The sequence below is a fragment of the Balaenoptera acutorostrata genome, chromosome 10 (genome assembly GCF_949987535.1).
Source record: "Balaenoptera acutorostrata chromosome 10, mBalAcu1.1, whole genome shotgun sequence".
Taxonomy (NCBI): Eukaryota; Metazoa; Chordata; class Mammalia; order Artiodactyla; family Balaenopteridae; genus Balaenoptera; species Balaenoptera acutorostrata.
In genome coordinates, this window is record NC_080073.1 from 81,535,152 (window position 1) to 81,552,277 (window position 17,126).

The 17,126-nt window shown below is 39.3% G+C and overlaps 1 protein-coding gene across 7 annotated transcripts in view; it reads right to left on the reverse strand.

Annotated features, from left to right (window-relative positions):
• PKHD1 (PKHD1 ciliary IPT domain containing fibrocystin/polyductin) overlaps positions 1-17,126 on the reverse strand; it is a 456,842-nt gene that overhangs the window by 121,398 nt on the left and 318,318 nt on the right. For all 7 annotated transcript variants that reach the window (XM_057555319.1, XM_057555317.1, XM_057555318.1 and 4 more), the window contains 5 exons: positions 11,466-11,620; positions 9,955-10,107; positions 4,938-5,816; positions 4,067-4,235; positions 2,312-2,469 (listed from right to left, as the gene is read on the reverse strand). In XM_057555319.1, the coding sequence (XP_057411302.1) occupies positions 2,312-2,469; positions 4,067-4,235; positions 4,938-5,816; positions 9,955-10,107; positions 11,466-11,620 (1,514 nt within the window). The remainder of the gene's footprint in view (positions 1-2,311; positions 2,470-4,066; positions 4,236-4,937; positions 5,817-9,954; positions 10,108-11,465; positions 11,621-17,126) is intronic.

The following is a 17,126-nucleotide window of genomic DNA, read 5'->3' on the forward strand; positions in this document are numbered from 1 at the left end:
GCTGCTTCCACTGTTTTATAGATGACCATAGGTTCTTGTCTTGCAGAGGAAAAATACAAAATAGACATTTATTCTCTTAAGATTAAATTTGTGCTTTTCTCCTTCACGATATTGTGGACAGAAACTGGAAAGTAGCATAAAACTATGGTTTAAAAAGTGAGAAGGGGAGCTTCCCTGGTGGCGCAGTGGTTGAGAATCTGCCTGCCAATGCAGGGGACACGGGTTCGAGCCCTGGCCTGGGAAGATCCCACATGCCGCGGAGCAACTAGGCCCGTGAGCCACAATTACTGAGCCTGCGCGTCTGGAGCCTGTGCTCCGCAACAAGATAGGCCGCGACAGTGAGAGGCCCGCGCACCGCAATGAAGAATGGCCTCCACCTGCCGCAACTAGAGAAAGCCCTCGCACAGAAACGAAGACCCAACACAGCCATAAATAAATAAATAAATAAATAAATAATTCCCATTAAAAAAAAAAAAAAGTCATGTTCCTTGCTTTTTAAAAAAAAAAAAAAATGAGAAGGGATTTGAACTAGGGAAGGAGGGATCTATTCCTATTTTGGAAGTCACAGGAAAACACTCCAATCCTGTTAGTACCCAGAAGGCACCATTTACTATGTGCTGTCTCCTTCATGGCACGAAGACACAGACTGTATTTGTAGTGCAATAAACAGTGGATTCTACTGTGGGAATCCTTACAGTTGGGACCTATAGCAACCTCATTTAAAATGTTATAAAGCTTTAAAACATCAGGAGTTTAAGGCAGTCCATCCTACACACCTCCCAATATACCTTCAGCCTCCCACACATATGCTCACGCTTGTCCATATGCTGATAGTAAGTAGCATGTAATATTATAATACCTATCAGAGTTTTACCATTGAATCATGTTTCACAACCAAGACAAAGAGTGGTGAAAAAATAAAATATACAGCTTTTCAACCAGCAGCAAATATGCTTGTGCCTAAACAGTATATTTACACCACGTGGTAAGCACCACCTAAGAATTCATGGAAAGAATATTATTATTCACACCTGGAGTATTTGATGGACATTTTAGAGTTCCTGTTTGCAAGAGACATTTTCAGTGTCACCCCATATCTTCCCGGCATTCACCTTCACATACCAAAGATGGCTGCTACAAAAACCTACCACTCCTTTCTGAGGAAGGTTTTTCCCTCCTCAGAAGGAAACCTTCCAGGAAAGGATTTTCCTGGCCGTGGGAAAGAGCATGACTGGCCTGTTCAGGGAAAAGCCAAAGGGCTGGAGAGTTAGTGCACCCAGGAGCATCCCTCGGCCAATGAAGAGTAAGGTTTTGAAGTGTCAACATTTTAGCTTCTGCATGGCTTAGCTGGGACGACTGTGGGTCACGTCTCCAGGAGTCCCCATTTGGGGCATATTGAGTCTGAGATGCGAATTATACCTCCCAGTGGAGTCAGCTGGTTATAACAGACTACAGTTCAGGGTGGAGTCTGGGCTGGAGATATAAATTCATCAGCAGTAAACGGTATTTCAACTTTGGATTTAGGAGCAAGATAGGAAGAGAAGAGGTCTGAGGACATAGTCCTGGAATATTCAAAACTTCAAAAGAGAAAGGGAGACTAGAAAAGAAGTCTGAAAAGAGTCATCCAATGAAGTAGGAAGAAAGTTGGGAAAGTTCTTTGGATGTACTTGCAGCAGTTTCCACCTGAACAAAAATGTAAACTCAGAGTTGCGTTGTTTGTAGAAGTAGAAAGACGATGATCTCTCCAGGGGTCCAGCTATAAAAATTGAGAGCCGGATGGGCTTGTAAAAGCAAGAAGAATAAGGAGGGATTTTGATTATAGTCCCCCAGGGACAATTAGAAGATGGAGTAAAGGAAGGCAAAAAAGAAGGCATGCCATCTAGTCTACCACCCTTTCCAGAGTGAGGGCATTTAGCTCTGGTGGAAGAGAAAGATTCAGAATCCAGAGGAACTGCTTCCAAGGCAGACACTGCGAAACGCTGAGCACGGAGAGTGCTGCTTCAGGCCCAGGAGACCAACCTAGTGAGAGGACCATTCTCTTCACCTGTGCACAAGGGGGTGTTGGGAGTCTGTACCTTTGACATGGACCACAGGCAATCTCACGGAGGGCAAAACGGTGGTACTGTGACATCCCTTAAGCACCCAACATTCCTGAGATAGAGGTGAGTGGAGCAGCTTACTGGCACAGACTCCAACTCTATTGCTCAGTTCCTCTCCAGGATATTTTGTTCCCACTGGACCACCCAGCCAAACCAGCTCCGTCCCATGCTTGTTCCCTCTACTGGAGACATCGAGTTCAGATAGAACTGACCTGTGTTGAAGAAGGATCCAGTCCATTCTGCTTCAATTTTAGGAAATACAGAAACTGGTGGAGGCAGACCCAGGGCTCTCCCATCCAGATCCTTAAAGAGATATTTTCTAGGACTTTCACAGTCAGATTCAGAGCAGACCAGCATTCCTAAATCTTTCCTGGGAAGATAGATAGAAAGCAACTCTCTCATTTCCATGATAAGCTGCCAAAAGGAAACATATATTGGTAGTGCTGACGTTATGAAAAATAAATTCAATAAAATTTTATTATTAATAACATGTTACCTAGATATGAAATAACACTCTATAGAAAATGTTATTTCCCAGTTATATGGTCAAGAAAAAAAGACAATTCTTATTAACCAAATATTCTGGATATCGAGTTATATAATCTTTACATAAATCACTAATTTTCTAAGATGCAAGATATAATAAAATGCCCCTAACTAATATTTATTAAACATGATGTGATCAATGCTTTATGGAACTTTGGGGCCTTGCAGTATTTTAAGATTATCATTATAAATATCGATTATACTTGTGCTATATAAAAACAATGTAAAAAAAAGATGTTCTCATTCAACAAATATCTATTGAAAACCTACTACTTGTACGTTGGGGAATACAATGGTGATAAACATAGGCATCAGAATTTAGAGTCAAGCAGGGTATATAAACAAGTTATTGGCAATTATAACATTGAATTATAGAGAATTTATTTGATTTCCTCTCATCTAACATTTTTAGGTACCATTAGTAATAATATTAAATATTTATTGCATGCCAACCATGTGTCAGGTATTAATAGTACAAAGAATCAAATGTTAATATCATTTAGCTTTATAACTATTTCATCCCATAGGTAAGACTTGAATATAAGGAAGATTGGACAGTAGAAAAAAATGACAGAATAACACAAATTGTATACCTAATAATGTTTAGGTTCCAAAACGGTTCAGGGATGGGCATCAAAAAGAGATTGGTGTTGGGCCAAACATATAAACTTTCTAATTAGGGTGCTTTTCCTGATTCTTTTATTCCAACTAAAGAAGTTTTCCCAATGTTATAGGAAAGAAAAAATAACCCATTTTCCCTGCTCTGACTTTCCCACTCCCTCTTACAGCAAAAAAAAAAAAAAAAAAATTCCTTGTCTAGTTTTCAGATTCTTGAATAAAACTCTCAGATCATACGTTCAAGAACAATAGTTACGCCTGGTCTGAGAGCAAATATCTGTCTAAGCCATATGGTTCATTTTAGGGATTCCTAACAGCAGACATGGTCTCCTTCCCCACCAGTGCCTGCACAAGGACACCCAAGCCTCCTTCTGAAAACTAGTGACACCATACTCCATGGAAGGTTCAAGAATCAGGGTCAATTTTTTCCATTGATTTAGAAAACATCCCAAAGAAGTACCTCTAATAAAGATAAAACAATTAAACAATATCAATAAAACTTGCAATCCATCACTTCTGCCGCTTTTGTCTGCCAGAGGACATCACGTGGTGGATTCCAGATTCAAGGAAGAGAGAAACAGTCTCTTTCTCTTCAGTGAGAGAGATTGCAAAAATCGTATCTCAAAGGGCACAAATATAGGAGGGTAAAGAATTGGGACCAATCAATCTACCGTATTTTTCTAGAAGGACCTATTTCTATTCCCATTGATAATTTTATCCTTGTTTAAAAAACATGTTCAGGTATTTGGAGAATAACCGAATCCTTCATAAATATGGCTTACTATAAATACCAAAACCGGTACCTGGTTTGTAAAGGAGGAAAGTAGAACTTGTTTTTATCTTTGATCTTTAGCATCCTGGTCCTCTCTGCCGTTATTAGAGGCACGATTCCAGTGTTCTCTGCATTGGACAGAATGCAGACATCTAGATCATCGCTATAGCAACTCTTCACAAAACTAGAAAAGGTCACATCTGAAAAAAAATGTTTAAGGTATTACAACATTATATCATGTAAACTACCAACCACAAATACAGACTATACAACTAAATATTCTTATACTAACATATGTTCAGGAGTAAGTTTAAGCTACTGTCCAGGGTAGTTCCAGGAGTTTACATAAATCTTGACTTAAAATATCTTTAATTCTTGAAGACATGGACATTGTATACAAAGTAGAAGAGCATTCCAACACATTGACATCTTAAGAGCAATACTTTCCATCAAAGGTTTGATCAAAATCCAGTGAGGAGTGAGTACAATAGTACAAAAGAGAGCTGATAGAAGATTCTCTGTGTAGGTTGTAGTATAATTGAATTTAATCCTGGCTGCCCCACCAACTACTTGACAACCTCACTGAGGCACAACTTCCGCGTATCAATTTCCTCCTCTGTATGACAGGAAAAGTAACACGTACCTAAGAGATTAGGCATATAATCAAATTAAATATTTCCCTGTGAAAGCTCTTCAACATGTATAGAGCAGTGACTTTTTAAAGAAATCACTCACTGTCATTATAAACTACCATTGTGGTTATCAATGCCCAGTAGATGGTCAATTGGACAGCAAGCACCAGACTACACTGTACGCTTTTGTTGATATAATTTCAAAATGCTGTTAAAGCTTCTACGCACAGACGTATGACACTACATTGCTTGGAAACCCAAACATCCTACCTTGAAGTTTCATGATGCCTGAAATTAAGTGGCCGTTCCTCACTTTGTGCCATGGCTCCTGAGGCCACCGATTTGGTTCCGAGGTGAATACAGGCCACAAAATACCAACTCGACCCCCTCTGGGATTGGAAGGAGCTCGATCAGGTGACGTCACATTGGCAGAACGAGGCTTAACTCTGTCCTGAATGCAGTCAAAAGATGAGCTAGTGGCCACAATGACTGAATTCCTAACCACAATCTGTAGATTTTCACTATAACACTGTGGAGCAGAAGACACATAAACTACTGCCAAAAGGCCGATAGTATTGTCCACCAGAGTGAGGTTCTCTATTTCCATGCCATTCTCCACATGGAGCATGGCGCCGTAGTCAAAGTTCTTGAAAGCCAAGAAGCCAGAGATATTGGTACAGTTGTCAAGTCCAGTCTCCTTATAGAGATGAAGGCCGTGAAGACTTGAGTGGGCCACGTTGTCAGACCAAAGAGCTTCAGGAGAGGAGCACCTGTAGCCTCGGATGTGAAAGCCAAGTCTCTCGGATCCTGCCACAACGTTGCCATGGAGATGCATGTCCTTTGCCTGATTCACTTTGATTCCTGCCACCCAAACGGGAGACCACGCTGACTGTGTCATCAGAACCACAAGGTTATTAGAGAGAGAATAGCCCTGACCCTCCAAATCAATGCCATGGCCAGCTGTGCTAAACACTACATTGTCATTTAAAACGATCCCCTGACTGGCAGCTGCACGAATGCCCCCACCACAGCTTTGGTGCAGAGTACAAGATATTATCCAGGATCCTGCCGACATATCAATGAGCTCGATGGAGGAATACAGTGGCGAACCAAAGTTCTGAATTTCCACGTTGAAAAGTTGAAGGATACCTGCAAGCAAAATGCATGTCATCAGGTACTTGCTTCTTCCCTACAAAAGGCAGAAGGATGGTCCATTCAATGGCATCGGGATATGAAGATTTTTCATTAAAATATGTTTATTTTCAGCACCAGCACTATATTTTATGTCATTGAGTCTCACTAACAAAATCTGAATCATTAAAAATATCACAATACTGCATGAAAATTTTCCTGTGCATTCTGAAGAGTCTGGTGATAGGATGGAGAGAGATGAAAGAAAGACAGGAGAAGGAGATAGGCTTTGGGGATGGGCACAGCTAGCTTAAAGATTCTGGGCACCTGTCTGCAGGGATGGGTCAAGGAACTGGCTAAGAATGAAGGGAATGTGGCTTCCTGGCCACTCACCTCAAAGTCATGTTTCCTTTCAGGGACCCCATGTGAAAAGGCCACAGCCATCCCCACAAAGATATTGCATGAATGAAATGCCAACTATATACAATATTTTAAGCATTTTTAAAGAAGAGTATAAGTGCAAAACTTCTGCTCAGTGGATGTCCAGAAACATAACATTCTTCTTGATGAAGACACGATACAGGTGATAACATATTTTTAAGTGACTTTAAGACCCTTAAATTTTTTTCTGTATTTTATTCTAGCCACACTATAATCCCTGTTTCCTTTTCACAATAAGAAGATTTTCTACATTTTTTATGTCAAGGGAGGATAGTGAATTATTTAGTCTTATTGGGAATTTTATTTGTACTTTTAAAATAGATATTGTTAAAACAGTATAAAATACAGTCACTAGATTGATTTAAAAATATAATGAGCACTAATTTGTCAGTGTATGTACTCTTGGCAAAATAGATAAAAACATGAATATAGGGGGGAAATGAGTTGAATTAATAAATATAACACCTAACTCTAATATAGCACTCATTATATACCAGGCACTGTTCTATATGTGTGTGTGTATATGTGTGTCACATATATATATATATATATATATATATATATATATATATGCTCTTAATTTTTGTAAAAATCCTATATTTGATAGGTGCTGTTATCCCCATTTTACAGATAAGAAAACTGAGGCAGAGAAGGGCTAAGTGGCACACGAGGACTTGGACCCAGGCATATGGATGCAGAGGCTGTACTGTTAAACCCCACTCAGGCTCAGTGGGGAGCATGCGGGATGTGATGGAATAAACAGAACAGCTTTACACTGAGATTCCAGTGATTGGGCCACAGTCCTGTGCCAACAGATATCACATGTCCTTAGCTAGGTAGGCCACAGCTTTGTCCCTTACTTCTTTTCTTTATTCTTCTTCTTTTTTAAAGGTCCTGCCCAAGGTAAACTATAAAGTTATTCCCCTCATTAAAAATGTAGAGAGTTGTGTCGTTTTAGTATTTAAAGCACAAAGATAGTCCAGCCTTAATCTTCCACCTTCCCCACTCCCTTTTCACAGACGAGAAACCTGAACCCTTGCAAATCAGCTGCCAAGAAGAACCAAGCTATTGTGAGAAGGACAGGTGAAGTGTGTGTGTCTTTCTTGATGGGCAAACAGGATTCCAATGTATCTAGATTTCTCAAATGACACTGATTAAGGAGACACTGGTAGGCGGTGTGGAAACATTCACAGAATGATAAAACATCTGAAAACTATTTGTGTGGTGATAACACTTTTTGATGTGATTTAAAGCATCCCTCGCCAGCAGCACATAGCTGAAAGGGCCATGGGACCTGCCTCCGAGAACTCTGGCACAAAGGACACCATGCTAGTGTGTGTCCACACATAAAAGCTTGTTTTGTAGAACAGAAAGTGGTTCTAGGATCTTGGTCAAGGCGATGCATCATTATCATTTTACTTAGTGTTCTTTTTTTCCGTCATACTTGCATGGTTGTAATTCATGGTTTTAAATTGTACAAGATCTTTTTACTTGTGTGCATATTAACCAATGGTTGAAAACTAGTCAATAGTAAATACTTAAGATGTCTTGAGCATTCAGATGGAGAATTAAGCAATGATTTTGTTCGCGACTGTTTTCTTATTTTTCCTTTTGTTTAATCACAATTCTGAGCACAACTTGCTGGATATTTCTGGTCAGAAGGAAGAGAATGACAGAGGTCTCTGATTTAAAAGCAGGAATTGTTAAGTCCTGGCCTGCGTTTCTGCCCTGTAACCATTCAGCACCATAGCTGGCACCCTTGACCTACACCTGAAGATGCTACCTCATCTAGGCTCTGGAGTATGTTACAGAAAAACGCAAGGGTTCTTAATACAGTGTCGGGACCTGGATTGGATTCTGGAACAGAAAGAGGACATTAGTGGAAAAACATGTGGAATCTGTATAATGTCTTGAGTTCAGTTAACACTAATGCACCAATGTTAATTTACTGGTTTTGACAAATGTATCAGAGTTCTATCAGATTTTCACAGTAAAGGAAACTGGATGAAAGGTACACAGGAACACTCCATACTACCTTTGCAACTTTTTAATAAATCTAAAGTGATTATAAAATTAAAAGGTTATCAAGGGCTTCAGAATCAGGCTTGAATTTGAATGTTACCTCTGCCACTTGCAAGCTGGATGACTTTTCTAACTCTTGATTTATTTAATTCACTCACGTTTATTAAGCATCTAATACTCAGCAGTTACCATATTAGGAAACCAGGGCTGAAAACCCCAACCTTACCCTCAAGAAGTTCAGAAGTTCATAATGGAGTTTTATAAATTAACAGGCTATTTTATTATAGACTCAGTTTCCTCATCTATAAAAATGAGGATAAAATGTCTTTCTCACAGAGATATTAGGATTAAATGAAACAAAGTAGGCATGAAAACCATCGTGGTTCCTAGACCATAAGAAGCATCGAATACAGATTCTCTTTCCCTTCCCCGGGGATGATTTAAGAGCCCTGACCAGCAAGCCAGAGGCTCAGGACCAAGCCAGCATTGCTGGTGGTTGGGCTCTGGCTTTGGTGCTCAGCTGTAAGAATCGGCCTTCTGTCCTGCTCTGGTGATCAGGTTCCAGCCTGGACTACAGTTACCATGGAAAGGGGCCCTGTCTTGCGCTCCTTCCCTAATTCTCTGTCTTCATAAACTGCAGGGTAGTTTTGGTTTTACACAACCACAACCGGGATTCAGCCTTTGTCTAGCCTTCCAGAGCAGGGTTCCTCCACCTCAACATGACTGACATTTTGGACCAGATAATCCTTTCTTGTGGGAGGCTGTCCTGGGCCTTATAGAATGTTGAGTAACTACCCACTATATGCCAGGAGCTCCACCAAAGCTGTGACAAGCAAAAAATGGCTCCAGATATTGTCAAATGTCCTTTGGCCAGGAGGGAAGAGCAAAATCACTTCTGTTGAGAACTGCTGGAGCTGGAGCTTATGGAGAGAGAGCTTGTTCTATGAACCAGAAATCCCGAACTTTTGTTTTAAGGGCCAAACATTGCCCTTTACCATACTGGTAAAGCAGATATACCCACAAAAAGTGTTCCATGCTCAATATATTTGGGAAACCGTTAGATCCTTTGCTCTAGGCTTTCTCAGAGCCTATATTCATGTATGCAGTGAGTTTCTAAGATGGAGCTTTATTTGACTAGGAAACAACGTGGGAATCAATTTTAAGGAAACTAAGTTTAAGAAAAAGGTACTAATCAAATAACTTTGCAGCATTCCAGAAGAGCTAAAGCTTGAAAGAAATGAGAGAAATTTAACTGATCCCTAAAGCAGTCTAGAATATGGAAATCATTCTTATTTAAATTTACACTATTAATTTATAGCATGAGATGAGGCCTGCCATCAAATAGAGCATGCTACTGGGAAAGAGTAATAGAAATTCAGGAAAGAGATAAAATTCAATTGGTCATTAAATCATCTATAATTTCAAAGCAGAGGAAATTTCACATCTGCTGAAGATATTTTTTTTTTTGAGGTAAAAATGTGCCTGTGTGCTGATAGCTAGTATATTATTTTAACATCACACTGATAATCAAGCACAGATTAGGACTGAAAATTCATAGCTTCTCAGAGCACAGAGAAGCATCTATTTCAAATATTTTGTTTTATAAATGAAAATTCCCACCGTTGGAATTTCTGAGTGTCCCAGATGCATAGCCTCCAATTGGTAGTGCTTTGTAACTTAAAATTTCAGTTACCTGAAAATCCTTCCACGCTGGACTTCCTGAAGGACCCCACAAGTAGTCTCCCCCCGCATGATGTATCACCCTGGATTTGTATGTTTCGGGTCAGAAGTCCAACCTCTGAAGCCAAACGAATGTGTCGGCCATCTTCCATGACGTGGACACTTCCTGGGGCAACCGGAGTTGGGAAAGGAAAAAATTTTTAAAACCTATTTCGGAGATCGCCTGCTGGGGACCCAGCGAACCTGACAAATGAAAACACTCCTTTCCCCGCGGAAGTCCTCCCAACATTAAGGTCTGCTTTTCCTCGGGCGTCCTCCACAAACGTCAGCTGAGAAATGAAAAGCCCGTTCACTGGTCTCTCATTGGGATCAGAGTGAGCGTGTTTGAGCAAGAATTCATTTCTCCTCAATCACTATGGGTACCGGGACAGGGATGTCAGGGCAGTCCGGTCCAATTAGTGGGGTCCCCAGCCTCCTTCCTTCAATTCCTCAGTGTGAGATTCCCGCCTTTGGTTGTGCATTGTCCGTGAACCTCTTTGAGAGAGTGAGGAATCGCAGATCCACTGAGGCAGTGATAGGACTGAAGCAGCAGCGGCAGCGCCCTCTCCTGGCGGGTCTGGAACTCATCACTCCCAGAAAGAGCCTCCCCAGTCTTGCTGGTTTGTTCCACTGCCCACCTCACATTGCATTGTACGTTGCGTATTATAGGCAAGGATTACTAACGATGTCTCTTTTCCCCGCCACTCTTTAGAAACAAAATCATCCTTAAAACCATGATTTAGAGATAGCTTTAGATACAGTCCTGCTGAAAGCATGTATTTCCCTCTCACATATCAGAGATAAGAGATATCCCCTAATCCCTTTATGTCCATGTTTTTTACTTATTAGCTATATTTCCTGGGTTAAATTTATTTATTAGGCTGAAGCGGGAAATATGGTTATTTATTATTTAAATGCAATATATTTTAAGTGTGTATACTGTATTAAAATATTCAGTACTTTTTTTTTTTTCAAGAAAAAGGTATTTGGCTTTTATTTATTTATTTATATTTTGGGGCAGTAGTAGTAGTCAATTGATAAAATGAACTTCATGTCAGGAAGGACACATTCCTAAGTATGGAAAAAGGAGTCATTATTTACAATAACTACCACATTCTAAGTGGCTGTGGGATTCAATATGCCAGGAAATGAACTGGAAACTCATCTCCCATGAGATTTATTCTGGCTTAGCCATGAAAATGCCCAGTGACCTTGAACAAGGTTCTTAACCCTTCTGCTTGCTTCTAGGCTTGCCATTATAAATTAAAACTTTAAAAATTCCCTCACATCAAAGTATTTTTTTTAATTAGGCAATAAAATTAATGAAGGGATGGAGATAAAGCCTTCTAAGGATGAGCCTAGGGCAGCAGTAAAATATTATCCATCCCCTCTGAACGCCGATCAGATCCAAGGTCCCAAGGCAGGTTGCCGAACACGTTTTTCTTGGCTCATTCACTTCCCTTAACTAACGAACCAAAGCCTTACCAATGTGCCGGTGTCTGAGCCGTTCTTGGATGCTAATATGGTGGCCCCTGACTTCTTTCACAGTGAGGACCTCTGCTTCGTGAGGCTCATATGAAGAGGAGCTAAGGACAATCTTGTCTTGGGGTCGCCAATCCACTGTGTTCTCTACTATAATTCTGTAACAGCATAAAGATGGAATCAGGTACACTGGCAGTACAACACAGATGACCTACTAACTCCAGGGAGAAGAGGAAATCCACTGCAAACAACAATTCCCACCAGGGAGAGTAAAGTAGAAATATCAAGTCAAGACAGAGAAAAAAGGTCTTTGCAAAAAAAATTAATGCCAATGGAGTTCACCTTCTGGCTGATATGTATACAATACAGGGATAACAAAGATACTCTGCGGCCATGAAGTACCAGACAAAGGAACAAGAAAAAGTAGAAGTTCCACAGTTTAGTATATGCCATATACATATGGTTTCCTAAAATGGAAATCGTCTTCCTCGATTGGGAAACAGTTTGAATAATAAAGGTATTTCAGAAGGGATCTTTTCTCAAATTTTCTGAAGACCTCTAATACCATTTTCAGACAATTAATCATCATGCATTAAGGCTCATACCTTCGTGGTCAAGCAGATAAAGTGTGAATCCTAGAGGTTCCACTTAGTAGCTGTGTGACCTTGAGAGGTCATGTAACTCTTCTGAGTTTCATATCTTCATTTGAAAAGTGACAATATTTCGAGCTTCCCTTCCCATCTCTCTGTTATTGCAGAGACAAAGGTATGCATTCCCTGAGGGTGCTAAGTTCCAAGCATTGTGCTTTCATCACAATATGTAATAAGGGTTTTGTTCACTTTTGTTTTTTTAACTCACATTTAATAAAGTTTTTGTTCAGTCGTTCCCTGCTGCCTAGTTTTCCAGTGAATATATTTGCTTTATTCTCCATTTACAGTCATTACCAACTTCAATGGCGTAAGTTTATATTAATCGCCTGCCTCTTTTGCTAATGTCCACACTTTAGCAAGTGTTGACAATAGTCTCCTCTACCAGTAAAGGTTCACCCAGGCAGCAGGTCCACGTGAAGGCCATTCAACTGAGCAATACATATTGTCCGCTCTAAGCAACAGTATGCACCAGACACTATCGTAGGTGCTAGAGACATAATGGTAAATAAAACATATGGCCTTTGTGTTAAAAAATGACAACTTAAATTTTGACTAGCAGACACCCTTAAAGAGTCTACTGTGTGAGTGGGGAATTCACAGATGTTTCATACATAATATTAACACCAAAAAAGAAAGAAAGAAATTAAAGGGGGTCATTCTTGGCCCAATGATATGAATCTATTATGAACCAAAGATTGTAACTAATTTAAATCTGTGTGCCTGAGGTTAGACAGAGAAAAAGAGAGAGTGAAAAAGAGAGAAAAAAAGACAATTGTGAATGGTTGCAATTTTAATTAAAGAATTTAGAGTCTTACCTTTGTAAGACAGGATTTGCTGATTTGCTATGACATCCTAGAAAACTCACAGTTACAAAATAATAAAGCAACCCCTACCTTTTAAAGGTGAGGAAGCTAAGATTCAGAAAGGAAAAATAACAAAACTCAAGATTAGATAACTAAATGGAGTTAGAGGTTGAATTAGGACAAAGGAAGGCTCCTGATCACGTCCAGTTTCTTTCCATTAAATGACATCACTCTACCTGTTTGATTCTTAGTTCTTCACCTGCAATAAAAAAGCAAAACTCCCACATTTCATAATGACTATATTATGATAATCCATGAATTTATGAGGTCTATGACCCATACAATGGATTATTATATAGCCATTAAAAAGCACATTGTAGCAGAGCACTGAATTACAATGAATTCTGTTCATTATGTATTGGTTGAAAAAAGATGGATATAAAATAATATGTCCCATTTATTTTTAATAAAAATGATGCATGCACAAAAACAGAAAATAGGAAAGATGCACACTAAAAATGTCAGCTCACCAGTGGAAGGTGGGTTTATTAGTCATTTTCACTTAAATCTAAATTTTCTAACTTACCAGGTAGTATATGGAAGTAAGAAAAAAAATACTTCTTAAAAATAAAACCAGGGCTTCCCTGGTGGCGCAACAGTTAAAGAATCCGCCTGCCAATGCAGGGGACATGGGTTCGAACCCTGGTCCAGGAAGATCCCACATGCCATGGAGTAACTAAGCCCACGTGCCACAACTACTGAGCCTGTGCTCCAGAGCCTGCGAGCCACAACTACTGAGCCCACATGCCACAACTACTGAAGCCCACACACCTAGAGCCTGTGTTCTGCAACAAGAGAAGCCACCGCAATGAGAAGCCCTCGCACCGCAACGAAGTGTAGCTCCTGCTCGCCACAACTAGAGAAAGCCTGCGCGCAGCGACAAAGACCCAACGCAGCCAAAAATAAATAAATTTATTTTAAAAAACATGTTTTTAAAAAAAAAAAAGAAAGAAAGAAAATCAGGTGATGAGTATAAAGTCACACCAAACCCAGTTAGCAGTATAACTGAAATCAATTCTTTCCTTCATGGCCAATGTTACTGGGATAATCTTTTTATTTTGTCTATATTGTTGAATAGAACTTTTCAGACAATACGTTACCACAATGTTCAGGAAAGTTCCTTGTGAAAATGAGATTAAAACTTATTGCCTATGGAGCACAGGAGATTTTTAGGTCTGTAAAAGTCTTATGTGTAATACTATAAGGATGGATACATGTCATTATATATTTGTCAAAACCTACAGAACAACACAATGCATGAACTGTAATGTAACTAAGGAATAAATAAAGCCTCATCCCCCGACTTCTTTATATAAGTTCTCTGCTCCAGCCTGATGAATCTACTCACTCTGCCAAGAAACAGATAATGTGTTCCTCACCTGTCACTTAAAATATCATCGCCCTTATTCTGCTCTTCACTCTTAAAAACTTACTGGAGTTCCTTTGCCTTCAAGAAGGGGGCAAAGGGGGTCTCATCGCATGGGGGTCTCTTCTCCACTGAACACCCAGCCGCCTTTCTGTTCATCATTTTGACACAATAGATACTGCTGCCTTGTAAATGATTTTGTACTCTTGTCTTCTGTGGCTATTCAACTTTGATATTGTTAGCTAATATTTAATGAAAATGTGACTATCCAGCTATGTAAACCCCAGAGCACCTCGCAATTTTCTAGGCAAAGAGAAAAGGGAATTATTGAAATTATTGTCCCAAACTTTATATTAAAAACATAAATGAACTTAAGTCAAGCTTTTTCATGAAGGCTTCCAAAACTTTACAGATTCATAAACATTTCTCTCTCCTCTGTACTCCTGAAGCCTTGGGACTCTATATCTCATAAGAACATACACAGATGGCAAGGGAGCATGCCCCCTTCTATGTCCACATAGCAACAGCGGTAACTTCAGAGAAAATTTTGATCTTCATATCAATAGCCTAAAAAGTTTTGCTAGTCAAGTATCAGTATTCAGTATTCCTTAAATTCCAGTATCCACTCTTCCCACTTGCAGTCTTTGACTCTTATGTTTGCCCTTCAACCGTTTCAAGAAATCCTAGCTTAAGGATTTGAATCCCAGCTTAAGGATTTGAATCCCAGCTCTATTTCATGTATCTGATTAATACTAATAAGAATCCTATAGCTACAGGGAAGAGGAGAGACCTGCTCGTTGTTCTGAGCAAAACACACCAAAATTAATAAATAAACAAAAAAATTAAAAGAGTTGTTTGTAACATAATTGGACCTAAATGGAAACCATATGAGAAGAGAGAGGAAACAATAATCACTGCAGAAGTCTCCTGAAAGATAACTTTTGAAAAGTATAAACAAAATATCAGCAGTTTCCGTTATTCTGGCATTAAATTTTACCGAGTATAGGGAAAATATAATACTTTTGGTCAAAAGAACATCATTACAAAGAATGAAAAAATATATACTTCCAAATTTGATTTAAAAGTTTTTACCACTGTGTATAAAACATTCATATAGAAACACCTACAACTTAAATGAATTTAACTAAACTTTGGGGAGGTCTTAATGATAATAGCTGCACTTGACCACAGTCTCAGAGTGTCCAGATACCAAAATGTTTTCCCCTGAAGAATAAGAGTGGCCATAGACTTCTGCACTCTAGTAATACTGAGGCTTTTTTTTTTGTAAACTCCAGTTTAAACTTTCTTTTGTCAACTGCCGTTGAAATCTACTGACACTCTCAGACCACACTGGACTATGTGAGGTGTTTAAGAAATCGAATCCTGTAATGATGTTGATGGTGACAACAAGAATAGCTGTCGTAGGTGTCAACTGTTTGTCTACCTGACCTCCTTTCTCCTTTGTTCCAGGAAATCCACCACATTTCTGAGAACCGCTCTCCTCACCCACCACACTAAGTGGTCCTAGTGAGAGCTGCGAATTGCAGTCTCACAAGCCTTTTGCCAAAGGGTGAGCAAGGGATCCAACCTGCCTTTGTTGGTCAAAATCCTTCCCCTTTTCCAGTTTTATGAGGTATAATCGAAAACTAAAATTGTAAGATATTTAAAGCATAGAATATGATGATTTGATATACGTGCACATTATGACAGGATTCCCCCATTGAACGAACTAATACATCTGTCACCTCACATATTCACTCCTTTCTTTTGTTGGGTGAGAACACTTAAGTTCTACTCTCTTAGCAAATTACACTGTAGTCACCTGGACTTTTGAATTGAAACTAAGGGGAAAGAGAAATGGCCTCTCTGGTGGTAAAGCTGGGAAGAGCCAACAGCTCTGGGTTCATGTGCACCCCACAGAATGTGGAAACCTCTTCAGCAGAACTAAATGAGGTTGAAATATAGAAACAGGAGAGGTGGAGGGAGGGCCTGATGCAATCTCCCAAGTGGATGAAGAAGGGTGGCTTTTACTTTTACTTTTGACTGAAAGAATCAGGATTCTTACAATACAATACAATAACTACGATAACTACCATGGCGTGAAGCTGACTTGGTGCCAGAAACCGGGCTAAGTTCTTTATCCACATTAATTTACTTAATCCTTATAACTACTCTATTAACCAGGCATTATTATTCTCATATTATAGAAAAAGAAACTGAGACTCAGAGAGAATACTTTACCCAAAATTACACATTTAGTTAATTGCATAATTAGAAGTATTTTAACCTGCCTGACCTAAAAGCCCAAGCTCATTTTCATTGTAGAAATCTATTGCCCTTCTCCCTTCCTAACTCACATGTCTTTTCCTAGCATGGAGACAATAGCCAATCTGAGATTAACACCCACTAGTTCATTGGCCAGAAGGAATCATCTTCTTTTGGAGACTACAAAAGTGATCCTGAACTCCTGCTAATAAATGAATAAGGCCACCAGCTCTATGTTCTAATATTTGAACTAAATTTTTATAGTATAATAATGAGGTTTGATTAATGAGCCAAAAAATTAGAGTAGTTTTTGAAATTAAATTCAAGATTCTAATTTATTAGACAAGATACCATTGAGTCAACAGGCTCAACAAGTTCTGATTTCCAGAAAAGATACATCAATCCAGTGTAGCAGGCATTTATTGGAACTCTTCTCTATGTTCTGTTGTGTACTAGATGCTAAGTAATACACCAAATCAATAAAAAAAACAATATTTTCCTCTCCTATAGAAGCTGCTTG